At 35.5% G+C, this 18,718-nt stretch overlaps 1 protein-coding gene across 4 annotated transcripts; it reads right to left on the reverse strand.

The window, feature by feature from the left end:
• Positions 1–99: 99 nt before the first annotated feature.
• Positions 100–18,466, reverse strand: bnip2 (BCL2 interacting protein 2). Of its 4 annotated transcripts, none has more exons than XM_058766977.1 (12): positions 18,324–18,466; positions 17,570–18,239; positions 13,894–13,989; positions 12,833–12,900; positions 12,552–12,737; positions 10,198–10,380; positions 9,592–9,694; positions 8,028–8,159; positions 3,099–3,185; positions 2,899–2,997; positions 2,583–2,618; positions 102–1,049 (listed from the first exon to the last, which is right to left on the reverse strand). In XM_058766977.1, the coding sequence occupies exons 2-12, from the start codon at positions 17,926–17,928 to the stop codon at positions 992–994; spliced, it is 1,407 nt and encodes a 468-aa protein (XP_058622960.1). In that variant the 5' UTR covers positions 17,929–18,239; positions 18,324–18,466; the 3' UTR covers positions 102–991. The 4 variants fall into 4 exon arrangements, 3 of the variants coding, with proteins under 3 accessions (XP_058622960.1, XP_058622962.1, XP_058622961.1); XM_058766979.1 differs by adding an exon at positions 1,619–1,670 and having other exon boundaries at positions 17,570–18,451; XR_009269323.1 differs by having other exon boundaries at positions 100–1,049; positions 1,619–2,618; positions 17,570–18,451.
• Between the last annotated feature and the right edge of the window lie 252 nt (positions 18,467–18,718).

The following is an 18,718-nucleotide window of genomic DNA, read 5'->3' on the forward strand; positions in this document are numbered from 1 at the left end:
CTCTGTAAGGGAAATGAGTAAGGGAAATATTGAACTGTTGGGAGTATTGTAAAACATTCACGATGACAATGTGATTTTCGTGTGGAAGTTTACTTGCAAGAACATAACATACAAGAACCCCACCCTCCTAAACCATTAATGAAAGTGAACTGAAGAAATGTTACTGGGGCTATACATTTTTGCTTAATTCCTTTGTACATTTCTCCACGATCTCGAATCATACACCAAATCAGCAGTAAACAATACGTGATATAACTATGAGATGTCCAGTGAGCAGAAGACAAACAATGGCAAACTGTGGCCCTAAAAATAACATTTCAGTCATAAAAATATATTAATCTTTCTCCTTTATCGCCTTTTGATATAAATATAGATATTTAAATGTAACGCAGTACATGCATCGACTAGTTCGAAAAACGGAGTGCCTTAACTAAGAGCAAGATACAATTGGAACTAGAACATGTTGACAATATCTACTTATTGAAATGATACATATAAAAGGTTATTAAAATGTTTAACGCAGAAATCAGATGCCATCTGACAAGTGTTTGGCACACAAATGCGACAAGAAGGAAAAAAAGTCACATAGCGTAACAGGCAGTTGAAGCTTTAAAGGGACAGTTCACCCAAGACTAAACATTCTGTCATTATTTACTCGCCCGCACGTCGTTCCAAATCTGTATGACTGTTGCGTGGTGCACAAAAGAAGATGTTTAGCAGAATCTACAAGCTTTCAATGAAAGTGAAAGGGGACCACGGCTATCAAAAAGAGCAGCTTGGACATTCTGCTAAATGTCTCATTTTGTGTTCCACAGAAAATGTCATATGGATTTGCAATGACATGAGAGAAAGTAAATGGCAGAATTTTAATTTTGTGGTGAACTATTCCTTTAAAAGGCACTTTTCTGACATCAAGATCTTGAGTTCTCCAGTTAAAAGAAATCAAATACATTCTTTGATTCTTCCAGCTTCTCTCTTCAGCTCTTCTAACTCACTCTGGCACTGCAGCGGTGGCCATCTCCACCTTTCCACGCACGTCCTGGTCAATTCTAAGTTGGAAAAACAAATTATAACAGTATAAATGAAAATCAAATCCAACAACAGCCGTTTATACACAAATCAATACACAGACAACGTCACAAAAAGATCTCATGACTTTACACTCAAAGGTTACTAAAGACAACTTTTTGATTGAGGTTAAAAACATCGTTATACAAACACAACAAGCAAAAAGAATATTTAAATCAATTAATGTGGAACTTAAGTCAGTTGATTCTGTATTGTTTATTGTACAAACTGGCTGAAAAAACATTTAACTGAAGCTTGTGCACAAGGAAGCTGCTATACAGTTTCTAAGGCATTCTAAGTGTTTTATGTGTGGAAAACAGTGTAAACTGTAACGCTCCGTCTTGTCCTGTGTGTTCACCACTGTGAGGTTTACACAATGCATTTTGTCACGTGTAGGTCTTGAACATGCAGTGAGCAGTAAGAATGTGCATTGGCCAGGCATGCATTTGAAAAAAAAATAAAATAAAAAAAATAAAATGTAAACCACCCGTGACTTTACTGTTTACATCCTTCACCATAAAGTCTGTTTTACAAGCATGGTCATACATACCATATATACTAACATCGGCAGAACTGAGAGGACACAACGTCAGAATCTAAATCTGCGAGACGTTCATTTCAAACACAAACAAGTTAGCGCATTTGGCCAAAAACCTGAATGAAATTAATAACTGATTCAGATCTAGAGTAGCATCGCTGGCCTAATTTGGCAGACCCAAAATTCACTGCAGACTCAAAAATGTGAAGTAAAAGCAAGAGATTTATTGAATTAGAGTTAAATAAGTGTTCTAACAAAATTTTTTAAAAAGTATAATAATCTTTGTCTTTTTATACATTTACATATAAAATGTATACGTATTCAATATAATTTTGTAAATAAAGTGAATAACTTCTTACATTATCTTTTTTTCTTATTCATTTTACAACATACCTTGACAAGTCACTTTTTTCCTCAAATTAAATAAAATAATATCTAGTCCTTTGAACCCCAATGTACATTTTTATTTCAGTGTTTTTAGTTTTTTATAAAATGAAATGATTATTTATGTATTATTTTATTTATTTAATAAATAATAAAAACTTGAATGCATTTTAACTGCTTTGGATGGTTTGTATTTTTTTATGGTGAACACAGCAAGAAAACTGAAACTGCAATAGCAATAGGACAAAAACTACAGGAATTACTGCTTGCCTCAGTGGATTTAATAATAAAAGGTCAATGCTGAATTTCAGAGCAAGTCAACACGTCTGCTTTTGAATTAAGTGACAAATTGTGCTCAATTTAAAAGGTTAAAGTGCAAAACAGCTGCATTTACAACAAATGATTATAGTTAGATGGCACACAGAAGGAATTTAGCATCTTGATGACAATCAAGGAAGCAGCTCAAAAAGCAACTTCTGGTCCAGTGACCAAGTATAGGTGTAAAAGCCAAACGATTAATTGTTAGTGTCGTGCAATTCAGGCAAGGTCAACAGAGATACGACAGGGATCTCCGGAATGAAAATACAGATACCTTTTATGTTTTTTCCTATTTTTTTCTTCGTCAAACCTTAGAGGAAAGGCAGGAAGAAGGGTTAGGGCATAGAGAGTTTCTGAAGATACCACAGCCAACAGCAGCTAGTACTTGGGAGCAGATCAGACTTTCAGTAAAATAATTACAAAGCTGGAATACTGCTGAGAGAGCATAACAGTATGGAAACTTCAGTACGGAAGGTAATCATTTAACATAGCTTGTTGAAACTGTTTTAGAGTCATGAACGTACAGTAGAAACTTATCATTTCCTGCTTAAAGAATAGGAAGCAGTAGGGCATATTAAAGGGATACTTACTGTTTAATGCAGTCTGGTATGGAAACATACTCCATCGGGACAAGCTCAGCAAGGTCTGTCAGGCTGTACACATACTTGATTTTCTGGCTAAATTTTGAGCTGTAATTGGAAAGGTTCCATTGAATAATGCACTCATAAGGTCATTGTAGGACATCAGTTCATATTAAAATATATTTGAAGGAAACTAGATAGGGACTGACCTTATAAAAGGTTTTGTGAGGGCCAGGAGGGTGCGAATAAACCAGGACGGGTGCACTATTATCAAAGACTTCAAATTCTTCCTTAACCTGTATCAGAACAAATGTTGTGCAAACATAAATTTTGACTTTTTTTTAGGGTTCAGAGTTTGTATATATTAAAAGTTACTAAAAATAAATATTTCAGGGAGTCACGTGACGTGCTCATGAACCTAGCCGCACTTGAGTAGAGCTCTGTACGTTTGGCCCCTTTTTGCTGATTTTTTTTTCCGTTTTATTTTAAGATTTATTAATTAATAATACTTTCCCTGATGGCATACAATCGGAAACAGCAGGAGTTGTCTCCGTTGACTTCTCTGATTAAGAAGAAATCCAAGCCACCCTCCGCGAGCAATATGGTGGACAAGATGGCGAACACTGTTACACACTTTGAGGACATTCTAAGAACTGAGTTGACGGGTTCGCTTCTCACATGTCAAGTTGTTCAGTCGCTATGCTCTAAATTGGATCTTCTTACAGGGGAGATGAGAGAACAAAAAGTTGTCGCAAATCACAATAGACGAGTAGTTGCGCTCGAGCAACAGGTTGTGGACTTACAAGATCGCAATCTGCGTCTGGTCGGATTGCCTGAAGGTTCTGAAAAGGACGACCCTATGGGCTTTTTGAAAAGATCGCTACCGACGTGGTTCCCGTCTCTGGCGGGCAAAGAGATTGAAGTGGAGCGAGCGCATCTCGTGTACACAAGGCTCTCCTCAGATTGTGCTGAACCATGGGTTTTCATCTTTAAACTGTTATGGTACACGGACAGGGAGCTCATTCTGTGGGCCACTAGACTTCACGTCCTGGTGAAAACATCAGACGGAGCAACGCTGTCTTTCCAGATTTTTCTCCAGACACCGCAAAAATAAGTGTATTAGCGCCAATTAGGAAGGAAATGAGAGAAGTTGGCATCCAGAATTTTCTTCTTTATCCTGCAACGCTGAAGGTCATTCTCAATCAAGGTGAACCTAAAATGCTATACTATATCTGTTCCTTATCTCTGTCGGATCATAAAGGAAATTTGTGCAGATTATCTTTGATCCCTCGGGCATCTCGTGCCACTAGATGGCGATTTAACCCTAAACTGTTACAGGACGAAAACTTTTGCAGTCAATTCAGAAATAAATTTGCTGAGTTTATTGAAATTAACCAAGGTTCATTGGATGATCTGCGAACAATTTGGAATGCAGTTAAAGGATTTATAAGAAATAACTCAATTTCATGTGCCTCTTTCCTTCAGAAAAACCCACACAAAAGATAGTTGAACTGGAATCACAGCTCCAGAATCTGACAAGAGATAATCAATGTTGTTTCTCAGACAATACACTCAGTAAAATCATGGCGGTTCGGTCCGAACTCAATTCATTACTGAGATCCAGGGCAGAATTCCTGATTCAAAGATCCAGGCAGAATGACTATTTTCAAGGGAGTAGACCAAGCCACCTTTTAGCTCTAAGATTACGCAACAGTGAAAAGTTTGCTAATATTTCAGCAGTGAAATCCCAATCTGGGATAATATCCCAATAATATCGTCTTGCACTCTTTTTAGTCAAATCTCTATACTACTTCTGCTGATGGTGACCCTGACTCTTTTGCATCTTTTCTGTCCAAACCTTGATTTACCTAGGCTGTCAGATTCTGATTACCTGGCTGAACCGATCACTCTTCAGGAGCTGGAGTCAGCAATCTGATCTATGAACAAGGGGGAATCCCCAGGCATAGATGGTATTCCAATCGAATTGTATAATACTTTTTGGTCAGATTTAGGCCCCCTCATGTTAGATATGATACTGTTATTTCTCTCTTGTTAAAAAAAGATGAAGATCCGACATCCTGTTCTAGCTACCGGCCGACTGATGTTAAATTATACGCTAAAGTACTATCTCGTCTTCAGAGAAATTTATGAATAGGCTAGTTCATCATGACCAAACAGGATTAATTAAATCTCGCTCAGCTTCAGATAACTTGCACAGGTTATATCATATTATTAATTCAACGAATAATTCGTCCTCCCCTTGTGCAGTATTATCTCTAGTTGCAATGAAAGTTTTCGACCAGCTAGAATGGAACGATTTATGGGCGGTTCTACAGCATCTGGGTCTAGGATCGCGTTTCATAAATATGATAAGTTCTGTACGCCTATCCAGCAGCCACTGTTCTCACAGGTGCTGTTCGCTCTAACCCATTCTTTATACATCGAGGTACTCGTCAGGGTTGCCCGCTTTCTCCTCTGTTATTTGCCCTATCCTTGGAACCCTTAGCTCAAGAGGTCTGACAATCTGAAACTATTCATCCCATAAATATACGGAACACCCATAATCATATTTCTTTGTTTGCTGACGATATCTTATTGTTTTTGGAGAAGCCGTCACATTCTATTCCTCATGTGTTGAATTTATTTGACCATTTTGGATCTCTCTCGGAGTTTAAAATTAATTGGAGTAAGTCATGTCTACTTCCCCTCAATTCTAAAATTGATTCCATGTCCCTTTCTATATCTATTCCATTGGTTCAAAACTTGAAGTACTTGGGGATAGATGTTTTTCCTTCCCTGCAGGAAACAGTCTCAAAAAACTATAATAGTATTCTAGCCAAAGTATCCTCAGATTTGGAAAATTGGTCTCGTCTTCCTACTTCTTTTCAGGCTCGTATATCGGTTATTAAAATGAATGTCCTCCCACGTATTCATTTCTTTTCTTCCATGGTTCCTCTCGCTCCACCGGTTGGCTACTCGAACAAATTTGATGCATGTGTTTCACGGTATATATGGGATGGGAAACATCCTCGTATTAAACTGACTACCTTACAATGACGTAGATTACATGGAGGTCTTTCTTTCCCTAATTTCAGACTGTATGCTCAAGCCTTTTCCCTCTGCCCTTTATCAGTTTGGTTTGATCCTGACGCTTTTGTGTCTTGGAGAGCAATTGAGGAATCTATTGTTTATCCGTATAAATTGAAGCATCTAGTTTTTTTTGCCTACGGGCGTATGGGGTGCCTTCGAACTCTCAACTGCCTGTTCACCCTTTGCACAAACTAATCCTTCCTTCTGAGGAATCTCCCTCCTCTGCTTCAGTCATCTATCTCTTTCTTCTTGAGGATTCATACAAACCTTTATCTATTACAACTGTTTGGGCTAAGGATCTTAATGAGGATGTGCATGTTTTAATTTCGGCTCAGGTATGGGGTATGTTTAAATTGTCTTCTAAAAACCCTAATCACCAAATGATTAATTGGAAATTGCTGCCAAAATACCCCTCTTGGAAAGTAACTTTAACAATGATTAATCTATAGTGAATTTATACACTGGAGTACAGATGCACCGATCGACAGGACATTTTTTGTTTCATTTTAGAGCATCTTCTGATCCGTGCTTGCACACAAACTTCACTTCAATCACTTTCTCAAATGTCATTTGTGTGGAAATATTACGTTATTATAATTTGTCTGTAAACGACCATTAACAGAGGCCAGAGACGATGAAGACGGACACAAATAGGATAAAATACTGTAGCACTAGAAGGCAGAACCAGATCTCGGTTCACGATGCGTGGAATATAGGAAGAAAATCCAAATATTGAATTTTATATGAACGCGTTTCTGAGGGGAACTGACTGTTTTCAGAAATGGCGTTTTCTTTTCATCTTGTCTCCGTATACTGGTGTTAATATACGCACTGCACAGAGCTGCTGTGTTTACAGCGGTAACCAAGGAAATGCTGTATCACTGTTCCAAGAGCGCCGCCTGCTGTCAGAGAGTGAAATTGCGTCTCATTCAGCCCCGTTTAGTGCCGATGATTATGTAACGTTAGCATAATTAAGCTAAATACGGGTCGTTCTGTTTTTGCTTCAGATTTTGAAATTATACAGTCTAATATAAATCAAACATTGCATTTTTTTTTTTATGTGGATTAATCCATGATTAAAATGCAGGGGCTGCCTCTAATTTCAAATTGCTATGAAAAATCAAGGTGCAACACAGAGTGAAGAATATTCAAGTGTTATTTTGATTGTTGATTTTTTTATTTCTGTACTTGAACATCTACAAACATAAAAACCTAAAGTATCATTTCAATTCTATCTTTGTGCTATAGGCCTGTGTTTATTTGTGCTACTACTTGTAATTTGTTCATTTGTTCTCATTTACTGGCCGTCACTTGTCTTTAATAATGTTTAAACTTTATATTTATGTATTTTTTGGCTAGTGGTTTTTGCTGTGGTATTGAAATTGGAATAGAGAATTGTAAAATTTAATTGATATCTAAAATATTGGTGTCATATAAGCTTATTTATTAGAATACAAGATAACATTGTTTTTGATCTATGATAACAGTGACTATTTTATTTTTTTGTGGCAGGGCAAGTAAAGATTTGTACCACGGTAGAAAAAATCCTTAGCGTTGATCCCTGTTGTGTCATTTTTCTAAAATCTTTGTAAAAATTATTTTGTTATTTATTTATTAATACAGTTAATTTATTTGTATTATTTATTTTATTTATTTTTTAAGTCTACTGGGGGTGGGGTTCTAAATTTGCACAGCTGCTTTTTGTATTATACTACTGTTCCCAGAAGAATATTTAATAAACAGTTGTTAACAAAAAATAGATAAATAAATATTTCAATTAATACTATTTACATAGAACATTGTATTGATTTTTAAAAATACTACAAAAAACAGAATTATATTATGCATTTTTATTAATCATATTACTTCTTTTTTTTTTTTTTTCTACGTTACAGGTAGTTTAACAGCTGTTGACTTGAAATTGCCTTTCTGGGTTATTTGGGGTTGGAACGAAATTAAGTTGAAGATAAAGACAGAATGAGCAATTTAAAGGGACAGTTCACCCAAAATTTAACTGTGTTAGTAAATGTTGGCAATGAGATTCTCACCTTCGATCTATTTGCTGATAGCATTTTCTGAGCCAGCCCACACTGGGCATCTTTCGGCGTGAAGTGGCTCCATTCAGGTATACAATCATATAGTTCTCAGCTACAAGAAGCTCTAGAGTTCCTATGACATACCTGAATGACACACAAAATATTAGTTGCAAAACAAGTGAGGACTTAAGGTGTGGGCACATTTGAGAAATTTGGATAAAATTTTGGGGGAAAAATTCCCTTGTCTATTGTCAGTAGTGCAATAGCTTTCAAACCAAGCAGCTTTTTGTTGGCATTGAATCCACGTAACCCGTAGTTAAATCTGTGAGAGGAAATCTTTCACTTCACACAAAATTCCACATTCTTGTCGAAATTACTGGATTTCACCCATGAAAAAAAATAAAATAAAAATCACCAAACAATGGTAAATGTGACCACTAGACATGCTAGTTAAAGTTATAGTTCACCCAAAAAAAGTAAATTACCCCATGATTTACTCACCTTCAAGCCATCCTAAGTGTATATGACTTTCTTTCAGACGAATACAATCAGAGTTGTATTAAAAAAATATCCTAGCTCTTCCAAGCTTTATAATGGCAGTGAATGGTGGTTGAGATTTTGAAGCAAAATAAAGTGCATCCATCCATCACTAAAAGTGCTCAACATGGCTCTAGGGGTTAATAAAGGCCTTCTGAATCGAATAGAAAGACATAGGTATAGAGTAAGCTCCCCATCGATTCGCTTCAGAGGTCATTTACATCTAGAATGTCTTGAGGGGGAGTAAATCATGGGGTAATTTTCATTTTTGGGTGAACTATCCCTTTAAATCAACAGAAAATGCATAATGAAAATAAAATTATTGCAAAAGAAAAATGCCTATATTTAATTGTGAAAAAAAAAAAAAAAGTATTCTGTGACCGTGACACAAGAATTGTGATATTTTCTTGAGGTTTTTTTTTTTTTTGAGACTTTGTGATACCTATTTTTTACAAAATGGATTGAAAATGGTGGAGTTACTGGCCGTTACATCATGTTATATGGAACATCTTATTTTAGTTGATGGAAACATCATCATAGTTGATGAGAAAGTACAAAATGATTAATTTCTTCAGTATTTTATTGACTAGATTGATCTAAAAATGTACACAAGTTTTCATCAGTCCAAATGGAAAAACTGTTTACAAATTATGTTGGAAGCAATTAGAAGCAAAACAAATTTGCCTTAATTTCATCAGTGCTCTCTGTGCAATAATTTGCAGACTATTATGCAATGGATTGCAATGTAAAAATGTAACTGCAATGTAAAAATTTTTAAAAGTTGTAAATTAACATTACTGGAGTACATTTTACAAGCAAATACTAATACTTACAAATTTCATATTTAAGTCAATGTGTTACTTGATGTTTCTTTGTAATTAGTTGAGGGATTTACTATCAATTTCTAAAAGAAAATTGTTTCTACACCAATTTTTTCCAGTGTGGTCGCTTTACAGATGTCTCTTACTGTTTTAAAGGGATCTTGACCAGAATAAGCCATGTGAAACAAAACGGTTGAAAACGGCCATTTAAAACTTACTTGAAAAGATTGTCCATGATATATCTGTAATTTGGTTGATTGCTCTCAGGCATAAAGCAAACAGCAAAGACGATAATGGCATTCAGTCCATCGCCATAGTAACCTGTGAAAAGGGGAACCATGTTTGAAAGTGGCTACTGGCAAACGTTTGAACATTAGTTTGCGTTTTTACAGCAATTACACAAGTTGACAGATCCAATCCATCTGAATCAACAGCTCAGTCGGTGTAATTGTTCATTATATAACAGCATGCAAAAGAGGCATTTCGAATGAAAGCGACAGCTGTTAGATGGCAAAAGGGAGGGGGAGGAAGTGGAAAAGGAGGAAAGACAGATGGTCGCAGGCTCTTCTGACTGAGAGATGATCTGGAAAAGGTCTATGGCGTTATAATGACAATAAATGTCGCAGTAATGCTCAAACATCAGCAGCACCGTTTTGAGAGTGAGAATGCAGCTAAACACCATAAAACAGCTCTGAATGTTTTCAGTTTCATTCACTGACAATTTCGACCATAGACAATTTCACTTCCTGAATGGTGCAAACAGAAAATGTCCTTGTATAGATAACAGATAGGACACATTGGCATGGAGAGGTGCGGTCACTGACCTCCATGGCTGATAACCCTCTTGTAAGGCTCAATGGCCTTCATGTCCACCCGGTGCTCCTGTTCTCCGATGCGGAAGACTCTCCAGCGACGGCCCTCCTCCCGTTCCTCTGTGCTCGTGAACTCCCGCACCGACTCCACTCCTTTACGCAGCAGGTCTGCGTTTTTGGGTTTTGGGAGGTCATCTGACAAGAGAAATAAAGGGTTTATTTGACTTAATATTTGTTATTTTTGAATGTATGTGCGCCGTTTACTTTTAGTGTTCGGTTCAGTGACTGTTTGTGCATTTGATCAGGAATGATGCTTTGCTGATTCAGATCAATAAATAAAACTAAATGAATAAATTACACTTGGCCTGTGGTTTTTTGATTTAGCAAAACCAAATATAAACCTCGTAGGAGCGCAAAACAAGGTACAAACTCTGCGTATAGGTTTCTGTGTGCCAAAACAAATATTTGAGTATTAAACAAAATATTTGCAAAAAAAATATTTTAAAAAGGAGTACACTTTATAATGCGTACATATCTATGATAAGTCCTATATCGAAGCGAGTGTTGAGCACAAAAAGTGTTGATTTTTGGCTAAAAATCCCAGGTTGATCAATTTTTTTCCTTCAATGAGACAATCGCATACTCCATTAGAGGACCAAAACTGCAGATTCAAGGTAATATTCATGTTTTTTTTTTGTTTGTTTTTTAAATTGAAGTATGAATGAAACTACAAGTATTTTTTGGTGTGTGTGCAGTGCATTTTCTTCTTATTTTATTATTATTATTTTTTTTAATTATAACTATGTAGCTGTTAGCATAGCAACATGCTAATATAAGAGAAATCCACTGGGAAGGTAACTTCTTGAGCTCTTCAGATTAGTCACTTCAAATTTGATTGGTATAATGACTTTGAAGGAAGCTGCCTATGTAGACAGTAGGTAACACAGCAGACAGCAAGGCAGCTAGCTAGGTTTTGGAACAGAGCTAATGCTAATACAACAGTACCTACATTCATGCTAGTTTTCAATACAGACTTGGTAAGATTTTAACAGCTCATTATGGATACATCTGTTATAAGATGTAATAACCCTTGTGAAAAGTGCACTTAATTATACTGAATGTGCATTTGTAGAGTACTTTAAAACTTTAAAATGTGTTTTTAAAAACTGTACTTGCAGATAACACATTTATGAAATAAAAAGTCAACTCCCTTAAGAAAATTAACTATGGTTGCACTATAAATAAAACCATAAAACATTGTTAATATAGTTTAACTATGATGACTACAAATTGACCTTGGCTTTGTTACACTTAAGCATAGTTTAACCATTGTATCTATGGTTATACAAATGGTAATCAATCAATGTCAAAAAAAAAATAATAATAAAATAAAAATTAATTCGTCATGAAGTACAATTTTAATGTGTAGACTAACATACTAGAGCACATGTAAAGTACTTGATTACAATTGTAACTATAGTTAAGGTTAAAACATTTTAAATAATAAATTGCAGTTATCATATCATTACATTAGACAAACACGTCTCAAAAGAAATTACATTAAAGTATAGCCCTATTTTTGTTTTCCATACATGCTTGTCAGTACTTTCAGCAGAACAAGCAAGTAATAATGAAATTACATATAAAGATGTGCTAAATTCCTACTGAAGTAGGTCAAATAAACAAATAAATAATAATTCTGTACTAGGTATGCTTTTTAAACAAATGTTAAAATGCAATTCATTTTCAGAATGGAAGGCTGCTTTTGCCTTTAAATTCAAAGTGATTCATTTCCAACGTTGAAAAAAAAAAAAAAAAAAAAAAAAAAGATCAGGACACCAAACTGAGGCTGATTAATATAATCAGATCTGATGAGATTCAAGGAAAAACCATGCACAAATCAAAATCCAACCATCAACATTCTCCACACAAAAACAATGGATAACATCTGATTTGTAGCGCCGTATCATACCACACCAAAGGGTGATATAACACAAAGAAAATGAAATCAATGCTGTAGGATTTGATCAGGGAGTAAAACATCCAGTCAGGTAACCTTACCACAAACCACAGGCCAGCGGCCTGTCGCAAACCAATGAGAAGAAACAATCCTTCCAGGAAAGAGAGAAGAGAGCAGCAGGACAGAAAAACAAAACAAGAACACATAATACTGTTTAACTAAGAGTTATTACACAAAGCCGGTCCATGAAAAGATCTCTGTAATGTTAGTGAGTAAAGAACATTTCTACAGGATCAGAAAGACATGAGTTTGAATGGCTGCAAAATGACTAATAAAGCAGATTAGTTGCCGTTAGAATTATGTAATGTTAAACAATTAACATTTAAAGGTTAAACCACAGTCATACCTTCCCACTCAAACTCGTTGCTGTTGTCTGAAGGGGTGTCTATATCGTCCAGGTCCAGTTCTGTGCTCTCATCCAGCTCATCTGACAGGACTGAACCCTCACTGTGGTCTAGGTTTAGGCTGATGTCCGGAGCCAAAAGCTTCTTTTTGGTTTTCTTTGCACTGTTAAGTCCATAAGACTGTGAAGCTGCAATTAAAAAAAAAAAAAAAAGAGCAAGTAATAAACGTATAATTTTCTCTACATATTCCATATATTTGAGAATATCTATCATTAAGGTTTACCAGGTGCTCCTTCACCAGAAGTGTAAAGCTCCTCATCAAGATGCATATCTTCCTCTTCTGGGAGTGGCCTGCCAACCCAAATAAAACCCATTTGAGACTAATAATGTAATATAATTTAGAATCTGCTATCATTTAAACAAGGGCCAGTATTCACAAAACATATTAAGCCTAAAAATAGCTCATAACTTGCCGATTTAGGAGAAAATCTTAAAAATAATGGGTGTGTCGATCCTAAATTTAAGACTCCTACATTTTTGTACCAAGAGTATTTCACAAAGCATTTTTAGCGTTAAAACTATAGCTCCTAAATCTGTGAATCGTTAGGAGTAGGGAAGAGGACTCCTAAGTCACTAAGACCACAACACAAACTATCCTCCCTGCTGAAAAAACAAACAAACAAACAAAATTAATTTTGCTGTCAAACAATTAATCGCATCCAAAATAAAAGTTTGTTTACATACTATATCTATGTGTTCTGTGTTTATTATGTATACATAAATACACATACAGAATATATTTTGAAAATATTTACATATATACACATTTGTATATGTATATTATTTATAACTATATTTTAAAATATAAACATAGCATATTTTTAAATATATACATGCATGTGTTTGTATTTATATGAATATAATAAATAAACAGAACACATAAATATAGTATGTAAACAAAAACTTTTATTTTGGATGCAATTAATCGTTTGACAGCACTAGTATACCCAACGCCCTCTTCTGGAGACGTGGCGGGAATATGCAGTTCATTTGCATTTAAAGTGATAGACAGCAAAACAGCTCTTTTTAGACACCCCCAAAAATGACATTTTCCAGATGTTATAATAAATGATCTGTGGGGTATTTTGATCTGAACTTCACAGACACATTCTGGGGACACCCAAGACCAATATTACATCTTGTAAAAAGGGGCATAATAGGTGCCCTTTAATGACCCCAACCTTTTGAATGGTAGTGCATTTTGCGATATATATATATCTTGAATTTTTATTTTTTTTGATCATACTACCCACCACTATCATATACACATGTATAACAGCCTACCTGGGGAAGTCCTCATCTTGCCACTCCTCCTTTAGCTCCACCCCTTCCATTCTCAGCCGCGCCTCTGTCGTAGCAACTGACTCCTGGTGCTCAAAACTGAAGGATAAAAATAAAGAATGAACCCATTTTGCAGCCGTTTTAGTTTTAAAACAGCCCTAGTTCATAGCATGTTATCCACTCACTAAAAAAACCAATATGTCCGAGTTGAAAGAGTCCAGAGGTCCAAATCTGATACTGGCTGATAGTCATTCATCACAGAGCTACAAACTGCTGTAGTAACTGAGAAATAGCTTCAGACTGCCTAATACGACCACTGCACATTAAGACGCAGGATATCACAGCTTATGACATAAGAAAAAAAAAATCCATATGGGCCTTTTTGGTGAGTTAATCTCCAATACAAAGGCATGTAAGCTCCTGAGGACTTCATACACACTGAATTCTGTTACATACGAGATAAACCCTTTTACAAATGGAAGTAGGCGAGAAAGTTTCACCTTCTTTGGGAAAAGATTTGGGTGGTGACTCTAGAAAGGCCTGAAATTCTTGGAGTGTGTTCAAAGTTCAAAGTTTTCACAAAGAACAAACCCACTCTAATTTCTTGGAAACGGAGCAGATTAGGATGCTCTTCTTGCTAGAACTAAAGTCATTTCACAGAGAGATCACTGCTTCTCAAGACCAAATACATTTTTTTTTTTTTTTTAATTACTAAACACTAGATCCAATGTTTGAATAGATCTATAATTTAGAATGTAACCAGACAGCACAGACAACAGAAAAACAAAATTCATCCTTATGAGCTATGTTCAGACTGGAATACTAGCACACTGCTTCGTGTGCAAAAATGATAAAACAGTATGCAGTACGCAATTTCAAACAGTAAAAAGGCCAGTGATCTCCTTGAAAATAAAAAGAGTCAAATTTTCAGTAAAATTTTCCTTTTCTACGGGGGTTTTCAACCCTGTTTCCCACGTGTCTAAATAGTTTAAAACCCTGATTTGGATAATATTGCAATAAACATTAAATGAACAAAGTTAAACAGAACAATACACAAACAATTTAAATGAAAAAACTCAAATTAAAATAAATAAAATTTGCAACAGGGTTGCAAATGGGATTAGCTAATTTGGGAGCAAATGTTTGAAGCAGTGCTATTTTAGTATTATTAATATACTATTTCAGCTTTTAATTTAATTTTTGTTTCAGTGTTTTATTTTAATTGATATCTTATTGTCATTTTTATGAAAATGTTCTAGTGTTGATTTAATTTTTTTCTATTATATTTAATTTTTATTTTTTTTTAGTTTTCTACTAATTGGTATTCTACTAAGTGCACTCAACGGCATACTGCATATTTTGGTAAATGCATATTCCATGCATTCAGAAAATATGTATACTACACATGCATACTGCAAAAAATAGAAGCATACATGTAAATTATTGTGAACATAGTCAAAGGCCTTCCATCGCATTCAATCAAGTTTATAAGAAAAACTGGTTTTCATCATCTAAAAATATCTCGTGTTCCCATCAACCTGTTATTTGCGTGTGCTTTGTGTGTGTACAGGCTGTTATGTCGTCTGATTTAAATGAATGAGGCTCAGCAAAGGAGTCATTCATCCACCAGCTGTTTAGCAATTTCAAAGAGAGGCTGGCGCTCAGATGTGAGACACTGGTTAACTGTGGAAGGGAGCTAATTGCCATGCCATCCATGTGGTATCCGTCATACTCCTCCAGGGGGAAATCTGCCGCTCTTTATGCCACCCTCCCTACACGAGATCGGCAACACTTCGCACTGTCATGTCATGGGACACAACACTGCATGTTTGCTCATGTCTCACTGCTAAAGTATTACATAAATGAACACAAAATAAGATCTTTTGAAGGATGTTTTAACTGTTTTTGCCCATACAATGAAAGTCAGTGGGGTCCAAAACAACTTTAGACTCCACTGACTTTCACTGTATGAACATAAACAACAATTTTCATTCTTGGGTGACATATTTCTAATATTTTGAATGAGATTTTCAGCAAAGGATTAAAACCCTTAAACCTGTCATTATAAAGCAGAATCATAGACCTAGACTCTGATTAATGCAGTTAATAAAGTGGCACACAGAGATATTTTTAATTTTTTTTACAGTAACTAGGTACACACCTGAGACTAAGCACATGACTGAATAGACTGTACACACCTAGAGACTGTTATGAATGTATCACCTACAGGCGTATGTTTTGCATGCCACCACACCCTACAGTGACAATAACAGCTCACAAACAAAAGGTGCTTCATGAATAGGGTGTCAAATAAAGTCTCCTTCCATGGGGGTTTCAACCCTGTTAGCACCATTTGGTATGTGCCTAAAACACACTTAATTTGGGTGAATTTGTAATTTTCCAGCAATAAACATTAGATTAATATTAAAATTAAACCGAATAAATTATCAAAACGTGTTATTTTAGGATCATTTACATAATTTATTATAGCATTTATCAAGATTGCAAAAGTAGCTTTTATTATTTTTAAGTTTGTCGTGTTGTATGCTTTTGTCACTTTCATTAGTTTGATTCAAATATTTCTATTTAGCGTTATTTTTAGTTTTTGTAAATTTAGAACTTAGTTCATTTGTCAAGAAAACATTTCTAATTTTAGGTTTCTAAATTTAAGTTTTTAAGCTAATATTTATATTTTAGTTTATTTCAGCTTTATGAAAATTGTTTTGGTTTTAGTTAAAATAGCTCAGCAGAGCTTTTAACAATAAATACATATTCTTACAATAACTTTGGTAACAGGGTTGAACGGTTCAGTTTGAGTCAGTCAACAGTTTGCAAAAACTGAGAAAATTTTAAGATATTATTTGTCACCCCGTTACATGGTAGAAAGTGTCAAATTATTTTATTTCCAGTGTGTCAAAATTTTAAGGAATGTTTTTATAGGAGAAAAAAAGATACAGTAACAGGGTGGAGTAAAAATGTGGGACACTAAATACCACATTTCCAGTCATTAAAAAAACTATAATGAAATGAATGGCAAGTCAACAGATTATATCAAAATAATTATATTGTTGTATGATTTTAATTGTTGATGCAGTCAAAAGGGGGAATTACCTCTGAGGTAGAATTTGCCCAAATCAATAGTTTTCAGTTAAAAACATCTTATTAATGGATTTGTTTCTTACAAACATGCAGCTTTTCACTTCATAAGATGTTAATTGATGGACTGAAGTCGTGTGGATGTTTTTATTAGCCGTTTGGACTATCATTCTGACGGCACCCATTCACAGCAAAGGATGTGCAAGTGATGCAATGCTAAATTTCTCCAAAACTGTAACAGATGAAGAATCAAACTCAATTACATCTTGAATAACCTGAGAATGAGTATGTTTTCAGCAAATGTTTTAAAATATGTTGCCTGGACTATTCCTTTAAGAAGAGACGCAAACATTTTATTTATTTAAAGTTAGTTATTTTCTTGCCGTTAAATAATAGTTAATAAGATTCACAGTTCATCAAAACTTCTCCCAACAAAATCATGGGATTTGCTCAAATAGTCACCAAAAGGAGACCAAAGCGCAGTCAACTGTATTTAAGGAACGTGCAAGTGACAGTCCTAAAACATAGTGTCCTGCCTACCTAGGCAGCATTTGTTTTGAGACACAGACAGTGTTCCCATTACCTTCCATTGTGCTCAGCTGCTGAAGAGAGTGTTTGGGGCGCGCGCACAGGAGTTGAAGTCCTCACGCCTTGTTTTTGTCTATTGTCTGGAGTCGCTGCTTCCTGCGGCGGATCTCCTGCTCGGACCGGACCGGCTCCATTCTCCAGCGAATTCCCTGTTATGGGGTCCTGAGGTAGTTCTTCCTCAGAGTAAACCGATGAGGATGATGATAACGATAATGGGCTACTTATATTTCTGTTTTCTTGCGTCTCAGATGTCCGGCTGGGTGTGTCTGATTCGGGATTACTTTTGTTAGCGTTCAGATCACTCGAGTCTCTCTGGTTTGAGATTTCTTCAGTCGCTATTACATCTGTAGCCATGATCGATGCCGGCTGATGTGTGATCGATTATGATCGATCAGCAAAAAATGCAAGAAAAACAATCCTTTGCACGAAAAACAAACTGTAATATTCAAACAATAACGACTTCACATAGTCTTCGATATATCCGATTACTATTAATACTGATAACGGACTGTGTTTTTTAAAATAAGAGCATTTATGTGGCTATCAAGTATGTTGCAAAACAGTCTTGCCCTTTTAAGTGAAGTCCCCGATGAGTGTGTGTTTAGTGGGCCAGCAGTGCGCAGTCAGTCCCTTTCCTCTCCTGCTTCCTTCCTACAGCAAGACCGCTGAGAGTTTAACACACAGAACGGTGAGATATTGGTGTCGATCATAGCAAAGCACAAGGAAATAACATTTAAAATGGTCTATACCGGTCTAGAGGACAGTTTTAATAGCTGACAAACTCCGCAGACCCATCTCATCTGTTTAACCGGCCGTCATTCTTCTTTTGGAAGTGTCGGGTAAGTTAAGGTGAAGTCTGGCTCAATAACACACACAACTTCCGGTCACAATGTTGAGCTTATTCACAGTATTCACAATAAAAGTCTTCCGGATTGTTTATTAAAAGTCACGAATGAGCTCAGAAATGCCTGTAAAGAAGTATATAATCTGTGGTTGATTTAATGTCAGGTTAATAGTAAAATTAAAAGTACAATAATAAGAACGTATTTATTACTTTAGATTTATTTTAAGTGGAAATGTTTTATTGGGTGTTTGTGAGATTTTAACAGGGTTAACTAAAACCTAAATCTTACCCCCAAAAAAC

The sequence above is a fragment of the Onychostoma macrolepis genome, chromosome 25 (assembly GCF_012432095.1).
Source record: "Onychostoma macrolepis isolate SWU-2019 chromosome 25, ASM1243209v1, whole genome shotgun sequence".
NCBI classification, from domain to species: Eukaryota; Metazoa; Chordata; class Actinopteri; order Cypriniformes; family Cyprinidae; genus Onychostoma; species Onychostoma macrolepis.